At 43.3% G+C, this 15,198-nt stretch overlaps 1 protein-coding gene across 1 annotated transcript in view; it reads left to right on the top strand.

Annotated features, from left to right (window-relative positions):
- The window catches only part of OSTC (oligosaccharyltransferase complex non-catalytic subunit), a 33,726-nt gene extending 21,831 nt beyond the window's left edge, over positions 1-11,895 (top strand). Inside the window, exons 2-4 of the mRNA XM_085641381.1 lie at positions 3,301-3,394; positions 8,482-8,679; positions 11,641-11,895. Coding sequence (XP_085497507.1) covers positions 3,301-3,394; positions 8,482-8,679; positions 11,641-11,659 — 311 coding nt within the window. The 3' untranslated portion in view covers positions 11,660-11,895. The remainder of the gene's footprint in view (positions 1-3,300; positions 3,395-8,481; positions 8,680-11,640) is intronic.
- Positions 11,896-15,198: the final 3,303 nt, after the last annotated feature.

The raw sequence follows: 15,198 nt of genomic DNA, 5'->3' as shown, positions 1-15,198 counted from the left end.
AAGAAAGAACATGTAAACGCAGTGTCGTGTGCAAAGACAAAAAGATGGCTACATAACATTCAACGTGGTCATGCTAACTGAACAATGTATGTACGTATTCAGGGAGAACTCACTACACGCCCCCTTGAGCGAAGCAATATTTGATAGGCAAGAAAAGAGAGAACGCAGAGTTCAGTATCGTCAGAGCAGAACAAGGCGTAACCAATGCAGCGCCAAAGTCCTAAAGTCCAATTAATTGCAGCATAAAATTCCAAATAACACAATGCAAGTATAGTAAAAAACTCAGGCCGACCATCAGGAAGAGAAAAAAGAGAAATAAAAGAAATAAATGTTGCGCCAGGGTGCTGTCCAGTAGCACAGGCGCAATGGACGACAATCCAGTTAATCCATGAATGTATAGGCAGCATATGTGGCCACGGCTTCCAACAAAAAATCGTTTGCAGGGCCACTAAAAGTCTCAGCCATCCAATTTAGTAAAGAAAAGGAACATACGTGTTCTCCAACCAACGGAGCCTCTAGCACAATCAGAGGGCACCCGGAATGTTCCTCCAAATAGCTCATGGACAAGAAGTCGTAGGCTGCCGCTGAGATGTCCCAATTACCCAGGATACCATGCGCCGCACCACACGCCATGATCCGGACACCAGAACAGGACAACTCGTGAGACACTAAGGGCCTCATCAGTCGATCGAAATCCGGCACCGGAGACACCATGTTGGTCAAGCACAAATCCAGAGGCCATTCAAAGGGACAATCCAGGCAGTGTAATACAGGTTGTACGCAGGTGAAGTAGGAATACCTGAAGGATAATCCATAAGCCAGGCTCAAAGTCGCCAATGGCAGAGTACCATAATAGTCAAGCATCCTATCACGAAGAAGATGCAGACGGGACAGGTGCTCGTGTGGCACAGAAGGAGCAGCCATTCCGGAGTATGAAAAGGAAAAGCAGCACACCTGCCACTAGCGCCAGGAGCAGCGGGACACCTCCACAGATGCTCGAGAACAGTGAATGAACAAATGCCGGAATTACACCAAAAATAGGTTGGAAAGAGGTCACGAGACCCGAGCCCACATGTGTAAAAAAATGAGCCAGGCCGGTCGTGGACGAGGCATTGAAAATAGTTTGTATCAAAGAGCCGAAATGCAGGGGGAGGTCAGTATTCAGAGGCGCCTGTACCTCAGTGCGCGTATTAGCAACGTGAAGGACAAATGTTTCACGGGAGGAAGTCAAAGGCACCTCTTTGTGGGACAATAGCGCTCTATTCTGCTCAACTTGTTGAACTCTGCTTTCAAGGTTGGAATCGAAGGCCAGATGGAAACATCCAGCCGCACATGCGGGGGTGGAATAAGAACAGTATTGCAGCAGACAACTTTATGCGAGACAGTTATGTACGGGATTCCCACTCACATCCCGCAGCAAGCTTCATTATTCAACATTAAATAAATACCGTTTGCAAGCAGAGTGAAAGGAGGTGTAATCACAGGCACTGGGATACCTCGTGGGACGCACGCCAAATTCGGGGCTTGTACATTGCATGCGCCGTGTACTTGCATGTGCCTATTGTCTCATGTATGAATCCTAGAAGAGAGAGTGCTGAAGCTATTATCTATAACGGCTAAAGCCTTCTCCATGTTTGCTTGGTCAATAGCTCTCAATCTGGAAGCCGCCTCACTGTGCGACAACTTGCAGACTTCGTTGTAAATAGCATACGCCCACCTTTTGGTTGTGCCACCCACAGGACCATTCACAAAATCATTCAATTCGGTATGCACATTGATGGAGTGGGTGGACTTCCTGATCCTGTAGATGTGCTCTGTGTCAGCTGGTGGACAGATTGGGATGTGTGTACCATCAATGCAGCCAATGAAATGGGGGAACTGTGCCATGTGAGAAATGTCTGGTTTTGTTTACTGCAGTGCAGCCTGTGTGTTGTGGAAGCTGATGTAGTGGTGCATTCTCTGCATCATGGCATCCAGGAAATTCCTGACGGAACGGGACAGGCAACTCTGGGATACACCACCCACCGCAGCTGTCACCACCTGATGACTGCCGGATGCCAACAGATGTGGGCTGCAGAGCACCTGCACATGTGGGGGTATGGCGTGCGCCCTTCTTATTGGCTGGTCCAGGAGTGGGTGCAGGTCCCTGATTGAGGCCATGATGTTTTCGGGGTGTAGCCTGTACCTCTCATGTATCTCTGCATCAGTCAGCTGGAATAGTGTGATGCGCTGTCTGTAGATGCGTTCCTCCCGTCGCCAAACCCTCAGTCCTGCTGCCTGTGGATGTGGGCGCCTTGCAATGACGTACATAGCGGGCATGTTGTCCACGCTGTTGCATTTTGGGATTGCTTATCTGCACTGTTGATGGTTACCACCTGCTTTCAATCCGTGTTAATTACCGACTCTTATTTACCGATTTTCTTGGATTTCTTAGTTACCGAGTGCTCCTACATGTCATTTTCATTTTTACCACTTCATATTTACCACTTCATATTTACCGATTCGTTAATTATATATTCGGTAACTCTGATTCGGTATTTTGGAATTCGGTAAATATGAATCGGTATTTACCGCCTCATATTTACCGAAAAGTGGTTGTTGGACTCCTACATCTCACTTGTCTGAATACCGGTCGGTAACGGCATATTTACCGAAAATCGGCCGTTACCGACCGGTATTTGGCTACCTACATGAGGCCCTAGGAGTTTACATGCCAGAAGTCATCCTGTCAAAGCATTATGGAACATTGTATTTTTTGCTCTTCTGCCATTTTATTTTTTAGGAAATGTGCATAAATAAAGTTCGTCTGTGTAACAGAATTTTTGTTCCAGTTTTTGCATACAACTAAAAACTGTTTGTTTCTTCTAGATCGCTATACTTTTTGTATCAGGGTAATGGAGTGAAATGTTGTAAGAAAAACAGCCACAAATAAATGTCATAAATAGGATTACAGTCATTATGATATGTCTATGCCTTCCTTTTAGCCCAACAGAGACAGTGAATGATGTCTGCCTCGTTCTTCCATGAACACACTTCTTCACTGTTTGCTATGTCACCTCCACTTATGATAATTCACCTGTTGCTAAACATCAGCGTCCTTGGTTTTGGATCAACTCAACACTGATATGTCTTGAATTCTTAGCACAGAGGTTTAATTAATTTAATTATAAAATATTACTTGTATGATGTACATATATGTTCTTATTAATTCGTAAAAAAACCTTGTCTGGCATACAGTTGTAAACTTGCCATCCTGAAATTCTGTATTAGTATGTCTAACTGGAATACTTGTATTTGCAGGCATCATCTATGATGTAATTGTGGAACCTCCCAGTGTAGGATCAATGACAGATGAAAACGGTCATCAGAGGCCAGTTGCCTTTTTAGCATACAGGTATGATTTTATGTTTTTGCTGAAATGATCGTTTGCACCAATTTCTTTTTAGAGGTATTTTGATATTGTGTAATATTTATCTGTCTGTTCCTTCCACTCTGTTCACATTATCCTCCACTTTTAGTTTCAAATATTTAAATTGCATCCATAAAGCAAAACAAACTTTTTGAAATGTATGTCATACTTGGAGCATTTGAGTCGAGAGCTGATAACCTAAAGGGATCATCTTTTTAATTTGCTCTCCCCAGCTTTCCTCCAGACACCCCCGTCCCTGCCCAGTCTTCCTGAGCCTTGTTGGAAATCACTTGAATTTATAACTATAGCAGTACGATTCAGGTTACATTTTTTCATCAGAAGCTATGATCTTATTAAGTAGAGCTCCAGGTGCTTTGTCAGTGTACTTATAGGTTTATCATCAAGTAGCAGACAAAGGACGTTCAAGTGCCTGAGGCACCCATTTCTCCTAAATTCAGAGAACATAGGATTCAGCAATAGTGCACGTTTGCACGAGTTTGTCCAGAGCACAGGTAATAGAATGGTGGATTTTCTACATAGCCAGCAGCTTCCATTTTCACCATAATACCAATCTGTAATTTTGGATTCGCCACTACCTATCTTTCTAGAAACCTCAGCATGGCTGCAACCAGTGTACATAATATTACTTTGTCCTTGGCAAGTGAAGGATTACTCTGGAAAGTATGACCAGAAGGACAAACCTAGAATCGTGTTTCCTCTTAAGTGTTCCTTGCTTGGCTTCACTCCCTAGTGTCTTTGTCTGTAAACAGTAACCTTAAATAAACATAATTTTGATAAATACTTGTTTTTTTCATCCAGTAGTAACTAATCAAACATAGCTTGGAAAGTATGGCTACATTTTTATCACTGGTCACAATGTTCATCCTCATAAGGCAGCTCTAGATATATATCCGGGTCTTGTCACTTCGCTCCCTCACCATAAGTTAAGTTCCGGTAGTTCATCCATGGCCCCAAGTCTTTTCATGCCTATTTGGAGATCCCCTTCCTTCATAATTAAATTTGTCAGCAACATGTGGCGATATTAGTTGGCACACCACTTCCCAAATGTCGGGACATCTGGCTTGCCCCACAGCTTAAAACATCTCTGTGTGCAATCCTTAATCCTCTGTTAAACAACTTTTCTGCATATCTCAATGGTTAATCATCTCCCCAAATTCTTAATAGCTGGTGCTTCGATCCCTTTATCTGCGTAAATCCCCTTACATTATTGAGCAGACACTTACCCTGTCCAAGAACTCACTCGGCCTGGGGCACTCCCCCATCATGTGGAGCAGAATCTTTGTTTGTCCACCTCTCTTGAGGCATAAATAAAAGTTTGTTCTTCTCATTTTCCAAAGCCTGGATAGCCCTTTCAACTGCTCTAATCTGAGGCTAGCTCCAGTTCGCAGGGTTTTTGCAAAGCCTCCCCCCCACTTGGTGTAGTCTATTTTCACAATATTTCCCCCCGCCATTATCTAAATCTGGAAATCATACCATAAGTAATATTAATTGCGGTATTTTAAATTATTGGACTCCTTTTTAGATAGTGCTCGAATGGGGTACCATCTGGGTTTTGAGTCCCTTTTGTATTATTGTGCTTATAGTGCATATGAACCTCTCAATATTTGCCTACATACAAATATTTTGGATTGTTGATGCCTGGGTTCCAACTCCTTTGACGCTGGCCCCTCACCATATGTGAGCTCTGTTGCTGTGTGTAATGTGCTCGCAAAGAAGAAAAGTCATGTTTCCTATCTGTTGTTAATGACTGTGAATATATCAGGCTGACCTTCAGGGTAAGGACACTGTATACTTTATGTCCCAGAGAGGCCGTAGAGTGAGGGACCTCTCTACACTGGTAGCCCAGCACCCCGAGCAGGCATAAAGCCATAGCTCTGCCATCACTCTACAGTATTAGTCATCATCTCCTGTTTTAAACCAGTTATCCTGTCCATCTTAAGGGGTGCTCTTGCTTCACTGAAAGATTTTTGACACATCACTAGCCAGATGCTCCCATTCTTCAGGTAAGGAGCTGAATGCAACATTTTTAGCCGGCATATTTATTGGACTGCATTCGATTCCCATAAGGGCCTTGTGCAGCATGTACCACTGAATCATTGCCTGCGCGCTTTTCCGCCTGCATAATCCTCTGTTTTGGAAACTGAATTTTAGATATTTTTCAGAAATGCAAACAGTTGTTTTTTTTCTTCAGCCAAGCAACCTTATGGCTCACAGACTTAGTTCCTCGACATGCAGTCATAACTGATTATGGTTAGCTATTTTAAATTGTTTATTGTAAACAGCTTTTCGTTGATTTCGTAGCTGTACAGAGTGCTGATGCTGTTGGTCTGCTGAGCTTTATAAGAATATAAATAAAAAATACATAGAATTCCCAACACCTCAGGGAAGCGGCACTGTCGCAGTTCTGTTATGGAAAGATGTACTGACTTAACAGTAAGGTTTTTCCACTTCCATACCCATGTACAATTGCACAAGGGTTGCACTGCATCATAAAGGTTTTCTATACTTCTAAGCCTCCTCCTGTTTAAAACTTATATGAGAATAGGAGTGGATGCCTGCTGCTTATTTTGATTTGCAAGGCATTTTTCTGTAGCATGTTTTCAAATTGTGCATAAGGATATCTATATCCTCAGTCAACAGCTGCATGGCATTGGGCACTGGCCAAAGCTATCCGTTAAGTTGATAAAAAAACTAAATGTTGAAATAATTTAGATTTTAAAATTTTAATAATTTTTCATTTATTTAAAAATAAAACGTTTGCTGAAAGGTTAGAATCGCGCTCTGTGCCTAGTGCATGCTTTCAAGAATATTTTGTTTTTGTGCTTATTTCAATATAATGAGGCCTGCATGTGCACAATTTTTGGTAAACTTGCTGTATGTTTATCTTTTCACACTGTTATATTACAAATGCCTAATGTGCTAGCAATAAGTGCCTCTGAAATTTGTGAACTTATTTCCAAGTGGCAGTATGGCATATCTTCACAGTTGGTAAGTTGCATAGGGAGGCTGGAATCCACATATTCTGTGCTCTAATAGACATAATTACTACTGACAGAGAGTGGTTAGCAGTCTTATAAGAAAAGCCTATATTTGGAAATTCTCCATCTAGATAGTGATTGTTTAAACACTGATTCCACCTGGGGTAGCAAATATACAAAAAGTTGTCTGGCACTCTAAATGTTCAGATAATGTAAAGTGCCCTTACTGTGCATATGTTATTCTATTGCAGTAGAGGGATTAAGAAAGACACTGGGTAAGAACATTCATCATCTCGTGAAAATCCAAGATGATTTTAGTTATTAAAAAGGGACAAGTTAATAGACCCACCATTGACTCAAGCGAATAATGTGTATGGTTCCTCTGTCCTCCTCGCCAATGTAATATCTATGAAAGTTGCATAAGAGGCGTTTAATGCCTGTTTTAATCTATGTGCTGCAGAAGAACCTTACATTTAGACGTGTAATTAGGTAAGCGATATATACATGTAAATTACAAGCTGTAGGCAGACTCCCAGCAGGAAAATAGATTATACATTGTTGGATTATCTCACCTATTCATAAACCGTTGAATATTTCTGCCCATGTGCACCTTTTAAATTGGATAAGGTACTGGCCCTATCATAGAGAGATTGCAAGTCACAAAGGAGTTCTGAACGGCAAGTACCAATATATTTCATGGAACTCTGAGGTGACTTTGATCCCTTTTCAACGTACAACCGAAGTATTGTATTCCTTATTATACGTGATCACACCATCACCATTTCCCACAAACTGTATATCTTGGGGCCTTGCTCCTTCACATGAAAGAGATAGTTGCAGACATGAAGAACTAACGTGGAATCTCTAGTGTGAAATTAAACACACCAAAAGTAATTAGTAATTTGTTGCAAAAACATATTAGAATCAGTTTAATATAAATCAAGGCTGTTGCTCTGAACGAGTAGTAACATGCAGAGATTCTTTCTTTCCTTTAAAGAGCTATGTGCAAAAAATAAGCAAGGTGCTTAAATATCTTCCTTCTTCAGGTCACTGTTCAGTTTAGAAAAGCAGAAACTTAACAAAATGCGAGTTTGCGTTTTCATGTAGTGGCAATGATAACCTGTGACTTTCCTTTCACCTTGGTTATTGACTTGGGCGGCAGGCATTATGAGACAGACACCACTCAGCTGTAGTACTGAGCACTCACTCTCCCCTAAACCAGCGAAGCCGTCGGCCGAGGAGCTTGTACCCATTCTGCATTGTAAGATTTTTTGCAATCTGCTAGTCTCTCACACTAGAGTGGGCTCCCCACTGATGGCAGAATTACTTCCACACGTCCAAGCCACTCCTCTCCACCTCCCGGTTGCTTTTTAGGTGTTTCTTGACAGTGCAGATGTCTTGCTAATTATACTTTAATATATACATGGAGTATGCTTTGGCCCATCCAGATTACTGTCTCACTTAAACTGTTGGTTGTGTGGTGCCAGTGGAGATCTTGCTTGCAAAGTGCTCAACCTTCATAGATTCTGTATCTCATGCATACATTGCATACATTAATGACATGCATCTATTTCTTCGAAGCAGTTACCTTTTTAATGTATTTGTCAGGACTTGAATATGAGCTATCACCACTACCAAAAACATTACTATCACCTAAACAATAGCCTCTGTGCATGCCAGTGTTAGCATGCTTTGCCACATGTAAGCCAGGCCTATTGGCTATGCTAGTTAAGCCAGGGTTCCCCAGAATTACTCTTGAAAATAATGGCTTCTTGATATGCATGGCACTACCCTGTGTTTTAAATAAATACAAATAAAAAAGCTACCACAAATCGGAAATCTCAAACACTGTTCCAATTTTTTTTTTTCTGACAGTCTAGTGCCAAGAACCTGATTGATGCTACTGTTTCTGAATTCATGTTGCATATTCTATAATAGGCATAAAGCCGAAAAAATCTAAGTGCTGTTCTTATCAGACTACACAATGTATTTTAATTGAACACACTGTGCAGTACGTCCTTCTCCACAGGATTACCTTTTTTTGGTTGAAACAACTTGTCTTTTTTCCCGCAGGGTGAATGGGCAGTACATCATGGAAGGACTGGCATCGAGTTTCCTGTTTACCATGGGGGGCTTAGGCTTCATCATTTTGGACCGGTCCAATGCACCAAACATCCCTAAGCTCAACCGGTTCTTGCTGCTTTTCATTGGATTTGTCAGCGTCCTTTTGAGCTTTTTCATGGCACGCGTGTTTATGCGCATGAAATTACCGTAAGTAGCCTGTTCTGTGATTCTGCCATATTTAACTTTATTTTCCAAGGTGGTGTGTTGAAAGAGCAAGGATGTAGTGCAAGGCGATGTACCATTGAAATTGAGAAAATATTTTTATTTCGTGATGCTCCGTACTGCAAACTATATCTCATCTAGGTCTTTTAATGTCTTACAAGACTCTAGTGAGAACAGAAGCATTTAGTTTAATACATAGTTTTCCCCGATGTGCAATGAGTTGCTAAATACTTTGAAATGTGATGCTACTGTATTGCACAGAGGCGATTCAAGTTGTGTATTGTATGGCCATGAAGGAGCATTCCTGTCATGTACCGATGCACGTTATGATCTTCTCTATATCATTAGACTGTTCCTCGAACTGGTAGACATTTGTGCATTTTGTACATTGTCTTAAAGTGGGGGGGGGGAGTTTCACCCAGCACCTTGACGTTCAATGGATCGCGATAAAGTGACAAGCCACCTTTGGCTTTCTTCCACTTGAGATGTGCCAGAGGAAGAAAGAAAGCGGTTGTCAAGTCTTAAATTTCAACTGTTGAATTTTGGCAAACACTGACGCCAGAGAGCCATGATCTGAGGAAACCTAGTCTAGAGGACATTAAAGACCTAGAATTGGGAGAGGGCTGATCTAGACAAGCTCTTATTGAACCCCAGCTTTTCGGAATTGAAAGGGTGGACACAGTGCAAGATGCTAAAAATACACACACAGAGAAATGTACCTGCATAAGAGCAAAGTATGCTTTCTATGGCCTAGCACCCAAAGCAGCTTGCCTTGGGCACTAAACGGGCAGTCATGTATGGGACCGTAGCTGAAGTTAATGTATTATGCGCCAATCTAACTGGTAGGATGGCATTCCATGTCTTAGCAACGGACGTTCCTGTGTTCTGTGGCGCTCTATTTTGTGCATGTATATTCATATAGATACTTTTGTGTCTGTCACACATTTATGCACTAAACTGCTATCACAGGACTGTTGTTTGGCCAGAGTAAGTCACAGTGCACATTAATTCCAATCAAAAGACTAAGTTGCACATGAGTTCTTACGAATACTATATCTAGCGCAGGACATTCTCATGCCCCAAGAAACATGATGGATGTTATTTCCCCTAGTCCTTGAGAGTTGTAGTCTGTGTGGATGATGTTTGTTGTGTGGTGTAAATGATTCCTGTGCTACAGGGGTAATTGTTCCTCCCTGGGTGTTTGATGCTTTTGAAATAAGTAACCACAGCTAAACATTCATAAATTCAGCAACGGTGATTTCCTGTGAACACATGAGTGTGGGTTTTTGTTGCAGTGGATAATGCTCCTGGCCCCTAAATAAGATGTTAGAAGTACTGGAGGTTTTGATTAACTTCCCGTCGGAATCCTTTCTGAAAGGTATTTTTATTTCCAAAACAGTTGAAACCTTGTTTGGGAAACCTAATTGCAAATACAAATTCACAATGTTTTGTAAAGCTCATCAATGATTTTCTTTTTGTATGCCCTTGGTCCATCATTAGTGAAATATTTGGCCAGTGGACAAGTTGTGAGGCCTTTTTTTTGAATTGCTAGAGAGAGTGTCAGCGGTTACCTTACTGCACCCTGTGTATTGGCAGTTTACCAATGGTGTCAAAGGACTAGTTCTATTGCACTTAACCTAAATAAAAATTACTTAAGGCAATACAGTCTATCATGATAGCAAGTTCAGCAATCCAAAGTTAATCTAGGAGCTGGAAGGGGTTAGAAGATCTCATACAGTGTGGCACAGTAAATCAGATTCATTGATATTGGTATCCTTTCAGTGCTTTGTCTTAAAATAGAAAACATCTTTTATATAAACCAAGGGAACAGGTGACGATAAGCTGAATAAAGAAAAGCAGATAGGCCTTTCTGAGGCTGAGGTATTATTTCAGAGGTTACCATATAGGTCCCAAGCTCTAAGCATTCTGAGGCTCTATTTGGGCTGGCCTTGTTATCTGCCAGTGCGTTTAGGTGTCTAGCATTTTGCAAGAGCTTTTCTCCCTCAAAGGGTGTGCGGGTTCCTGCAGGGGATGTGGATGCAGGAATCGTAGCTTAACTTTCATCCTGAGTCAACCTCTAGTATCTGGGGGCTGAAGCCTCAGTCGCAATTCCAGTCTCCAAAGAAAAACAAAAGCTGTCACTTCACAAAATATGTATCCCTTATAAAGTCAGTGCCGTTTCCATGAAAATCTGATAGTTAATGGAGGAGTCTCCCAATCAGTTCAGGTCACAACTGGGTGTGATGTATAAATGTAACTATTGCCTTACATCTTTAGAGCTCTGAATTCCAAGGATCTCCTGGTTGTGATCCACCAGTCCCAACTGGGAGCTGTTCAGATTCTACTGATATGAACAGTCTGGGTCTTACTGCAGGTAAACTCGTCTCTTCATAAGTTCTCCTGTACTGAACTCTAGTCTGGATGGAGATGAGCAATTCAACTGATGTTTCCCTTATGATCTGAAGTCTTGTTCCTGGTATGCAGATCTATCTCATTTCCAGATGATCCAAGGCAACAAAGTAGTGCCAGTGGGTGGTGGGCTGGGATCAGTACTTGTGCTACTCTGGCCATGAAGGTGCGACGCCAGAGTCAACCAGAAGTGCTGCCTTGTTTAAAGGGAGCAATGCTTGCCGACCATGCAGAACATAGGCATAACTCTGATAAAAAACACAACAGAAAACAAATGGAACACAACAGTGTACTGGCATGATTACGGCAATTCATGTTTGTCCAGTAAAAAGTAAGAAGGCAGGACGAGGCAACTTTACCAAAACAGGCATGGAACTGTAGATCCTAATGGGTGACAATAGAAAACTCAGTAAATAAAATGTATGTTTTGTAATGTGCAAAAATGTTGCCCTTTAATATGTCACTTTTTACTGTTTATTGATCTGAGTCTCTTTTTGTGTTGTAAATATTTATTGATCAGATGTTTGTGTATTTCAGGGGTTACCTAATGGGCTAGTGTGTTTTTGAATGGAGCTCACAGAGTGGGATTTGCTGCATGTGAACAACAGTCTGGAAACAGAATAATGACAAAAGAATACAACAACTCAACAGTGAAAAGATTTAAATAAGTACTGCTCCCCACTTCTGCTCAAAGAAACTCAAATCGGGATCATGAGTGACTCTAAAACAGACTTAATATTTTGACTGGTTATAACCTCTGTATTCTGTGAAATAAAGTGAATTTGTTAATGAGATGACTTCATCATTGCATGAAGAATGTCTTTGCTTTGGTTGATTTCATGATGGTGAATGCTAGACCTCTTTTTGCCTTGGACAAAGAGAATATATTGCCAGATGCAACATAACTTGGTCTCTGTTGAAAATAAGAGGCAATCAAGTGATATTGGTGGTCGATGAAACACACAGCAAACCAGACGAGAGCAGCTCAACTTTCCCAGTGACCATGTCTGGATCTGGATTCTCAGCTGCTTCGCCCAATATATATGCAAGGAGCTCAGAAAAGAGGATAAAAGCTTGAGCAACATTACCACCAAGAGTACATTAGAATTACTTTGTGAGTTTCTCCTTAAGTCTACATTTGAGTGACTGCCAACATTGAGTATTTGTTTTTATTGCTCTCCATTGAATCGTCTTTCCAAAATGTGGCTTTGTCTTTCCAGGAACATAGATTGTTACAAAATGTGAATGCATAATAGGAATCTGTCACACAGCCTGGATTTATTTTTCCCACTAACAGCACTGCAGGCTTAACTTTGATAAAATAATGAATCTCTACATTTACCTGAGAGGGAATATGAATACAATGCATGTTCAATGTTTTCTACTTTTTAACCTGATTTGAGTTGGTCGGTAATGCAAAATCCTTTGGTTTATGGACGAAAGACTAGAACTATAGTAGAAAACAACAGTTGAGGACCTCCTGTTGGTGAATTAGGACTTTCCTCCAGAAATTGTTGGATTTCCCATTACCATTCAATGAAAGATCCATTCTTAATCTCATTTGTCGACTTTCTCAAACAGATTTTTAAAAGGTGGCGAGATGAAATCACTGCTTCTCCCTGAGATCGCAATCCATCCTTCTGTACCTGTTCATTATATATGCAGTTGATGCTATTAAGTAGCATCAGCTCTTAGGCCTTAATCCTGCTGCTGCATTTGTGTATGTTGGCCATTTAGTAGGTGGATTGTGTTAAGAGGGAGTTTGTGATGGAACCTATGAGCACAACACTATGAACCCAATAGCGTCTAGGTATAGTCAGACTGTTCTGAATTTTGCTTTCTTTGAAACTGTGAAATACTAGTATGGAATTTGTTAGAAATGGGATTTCTGGTTGGCTAAGGCTTGCACCAAAGTCAGGCAGAAACCACCACTCTAGTCAGGGCAAGGAAGTTACACGCCAAAGATAACCCCTGCTCACCCCCTTGGTAGCTTGGCACGAGCAGTCAGGCTTATCTCTGAGGCGATGTGTAAAGCGTTTGCGCACGCACCCAGCAACAACACCCAAGGCCCACCACAAAGGAAACTCCACACAAGGTATTCTATAAAAATAACCTTTGTATTACCAAAACACATTAGATAAAAACACACACTTTACAATGTGCCAACAGGCACGGGCAGAATTTACAAGGGATTATATGTACAGGGGACAGGGCCACATGGACCACTGTGAGGAATTAGCACTTTGTAGAAATAGCACTTAGAACGTAGGAATAATATTTGAGAACATAGCACATACAATCACTGTAGCACTAAAAATAGAACATATAGCACACAACCAGTAACTACTGGTAACAGGTAAGTACCACCTACGCAACCCTAACCACCTTAGGAAAATACTGCGCAGGGAATCAGGACCTCACTAGCATCACCTGTACTAGGAGAAAAACAACCACCTAAGTATCACTCTACCTGTAGGGGTCTAAGCACATAAACACAGGATGCATAAAATACATTCAGAGGTGTAAAGCGAAGCACATGACGCATAACACATTCAGAGGTGCAGGAAAGGAACAATGGCGCAAAAACTTACATTAGCCACTATCTGTGGCAGTCCCTAGGCCAACTGGCCGTGAAGGGGCAAGGGCACCCTGTGTCCAAATGTTAGGGTAAGGCTGCGCAAGCTGCGCCAGCCAAAACACAGAGGCTACAACCTAAACGTAGCAGTTGCCCACTAAGTGCTGGGCAACTGGAGAAATGCTGGGGCCAACGTTGGAGCCTCCCAGGGCTCTGAAACAACTGGAATGCCCCCTAGAGCCTCGCAGGCTCTAAACTACAAATATGCCCTGTGTGGGAGTCCTCTAGACTAAACAAATATGCCCCCAATGATGGAGTCTCGTGGGCTCGAGACAAGAAATGCCCCAACGTTGGAGCGACTCGCGCTCAAGAAATAATGCCCCCGCATGTGGTGGAGCCTCGTGGGCTCTCAAAGAATACCCTCGCAACGTTGGAGCCCTCACGGCTCTTTAACAAAAGGCCCACGTTCGTTGGAGTCCCACACGGGGGACTCTTTACACACAATGCCCCCGGAGCCTCTCAGGCTCTAAAGAAATATCTGCATCGTCTGGAGCCTTCACGGCTCTTGGACTACACTCTGCCCACACAGCCAGGCTGGTAGCAGCCCCCACTCACCGGACTCTTCGCGGCGGGTTGTCTACCTGCTCGGCCGACGACGGGAGTGGGGCACACAGCGCTCCGACCTCGCTGGGCTGCGGGGCTCTCTTTCCGCTCACGAGAGCCCCGGGCTGACTTCTCTCCTGGGCTGGCCACTGGGGGGGGGGTTGCGGGGCTCCCTCACACGCCGGGAGCTCCGGCTGTAACTACGCACCTTTCCGCCTCCCTCAGCTTCCGGGCCGCGATGAGGACCCGCCCACATCCAGGGCTTCGCAGGCTGCTTCCGGGTCGCCGCGGGCAGCGCGGCGGCCCTGAGGGTTCCAGCGCCGCACCACGGGGCACACCGTTCTCTGTTCTCTGGGCACACCACGCGGGGTGGGCACCCGCGGCGGGCACAGTATGCGGGGTGGGCTCCCGCACGGGAAATAATAAAATAAGCGGGGTAGGCACCCGCGAGGATCAGGCAACCAAAGACGGCATAATCAGCGGGGTGGGCTCCCGCTCGATCTCAGCCAAACGGGGGAATCCCTACGTCGGGGTTCCCTCCCTGGTTATCGTAGCGCCGCGCTACGGGCTTCAATGAAGGCGCTTGTCAGGGAAAGCGCTTCTTTCGGCTGGGGGCCCTAATAAAGCGCTCCTAGCGCTATAAGTCCAGTAAAAGCGCTTTCAGGCGCTCAGGGGTACAAATACAGCGCTCCCAGCGCTTAGGAGGATAAAAACAAAGTCCAGCAAATCTCTCCCCTGCCTACAGCCAAGCAGGGGTGGGGGGGGGGCAAAGCTCATACCAAACTCGGGCCTGCACACCCCACGCATCAGGAACTACTAGGGACACATACATTCCCCATGCATTCCTATGGGAGGGCAGGCCTATCTCACCACATGCACTCAGAGCGCGCACGCACTTTACCCTGGGACACAGGGAA

Source organism: Triturus cristatus, chromosome 2_2 (assembly GCF_964204655.1).
Source record: "Triturus cristatus chromosome 2_2, aTriCri1.1, whole genome shotgun sequence".
Classification (NCBI taxonomy): domain Eukaryota; kingdom Metazoa; phylum Chordata; class Amphibia; order Caudata; family Salamandridae; genus Triturus; species Triturus cristatus.
The sequence above is the reverse complement of the archived record's forward strand: the minus strand, read 5'-3'. Positions and strand labels throughout refer to the sequence as shown.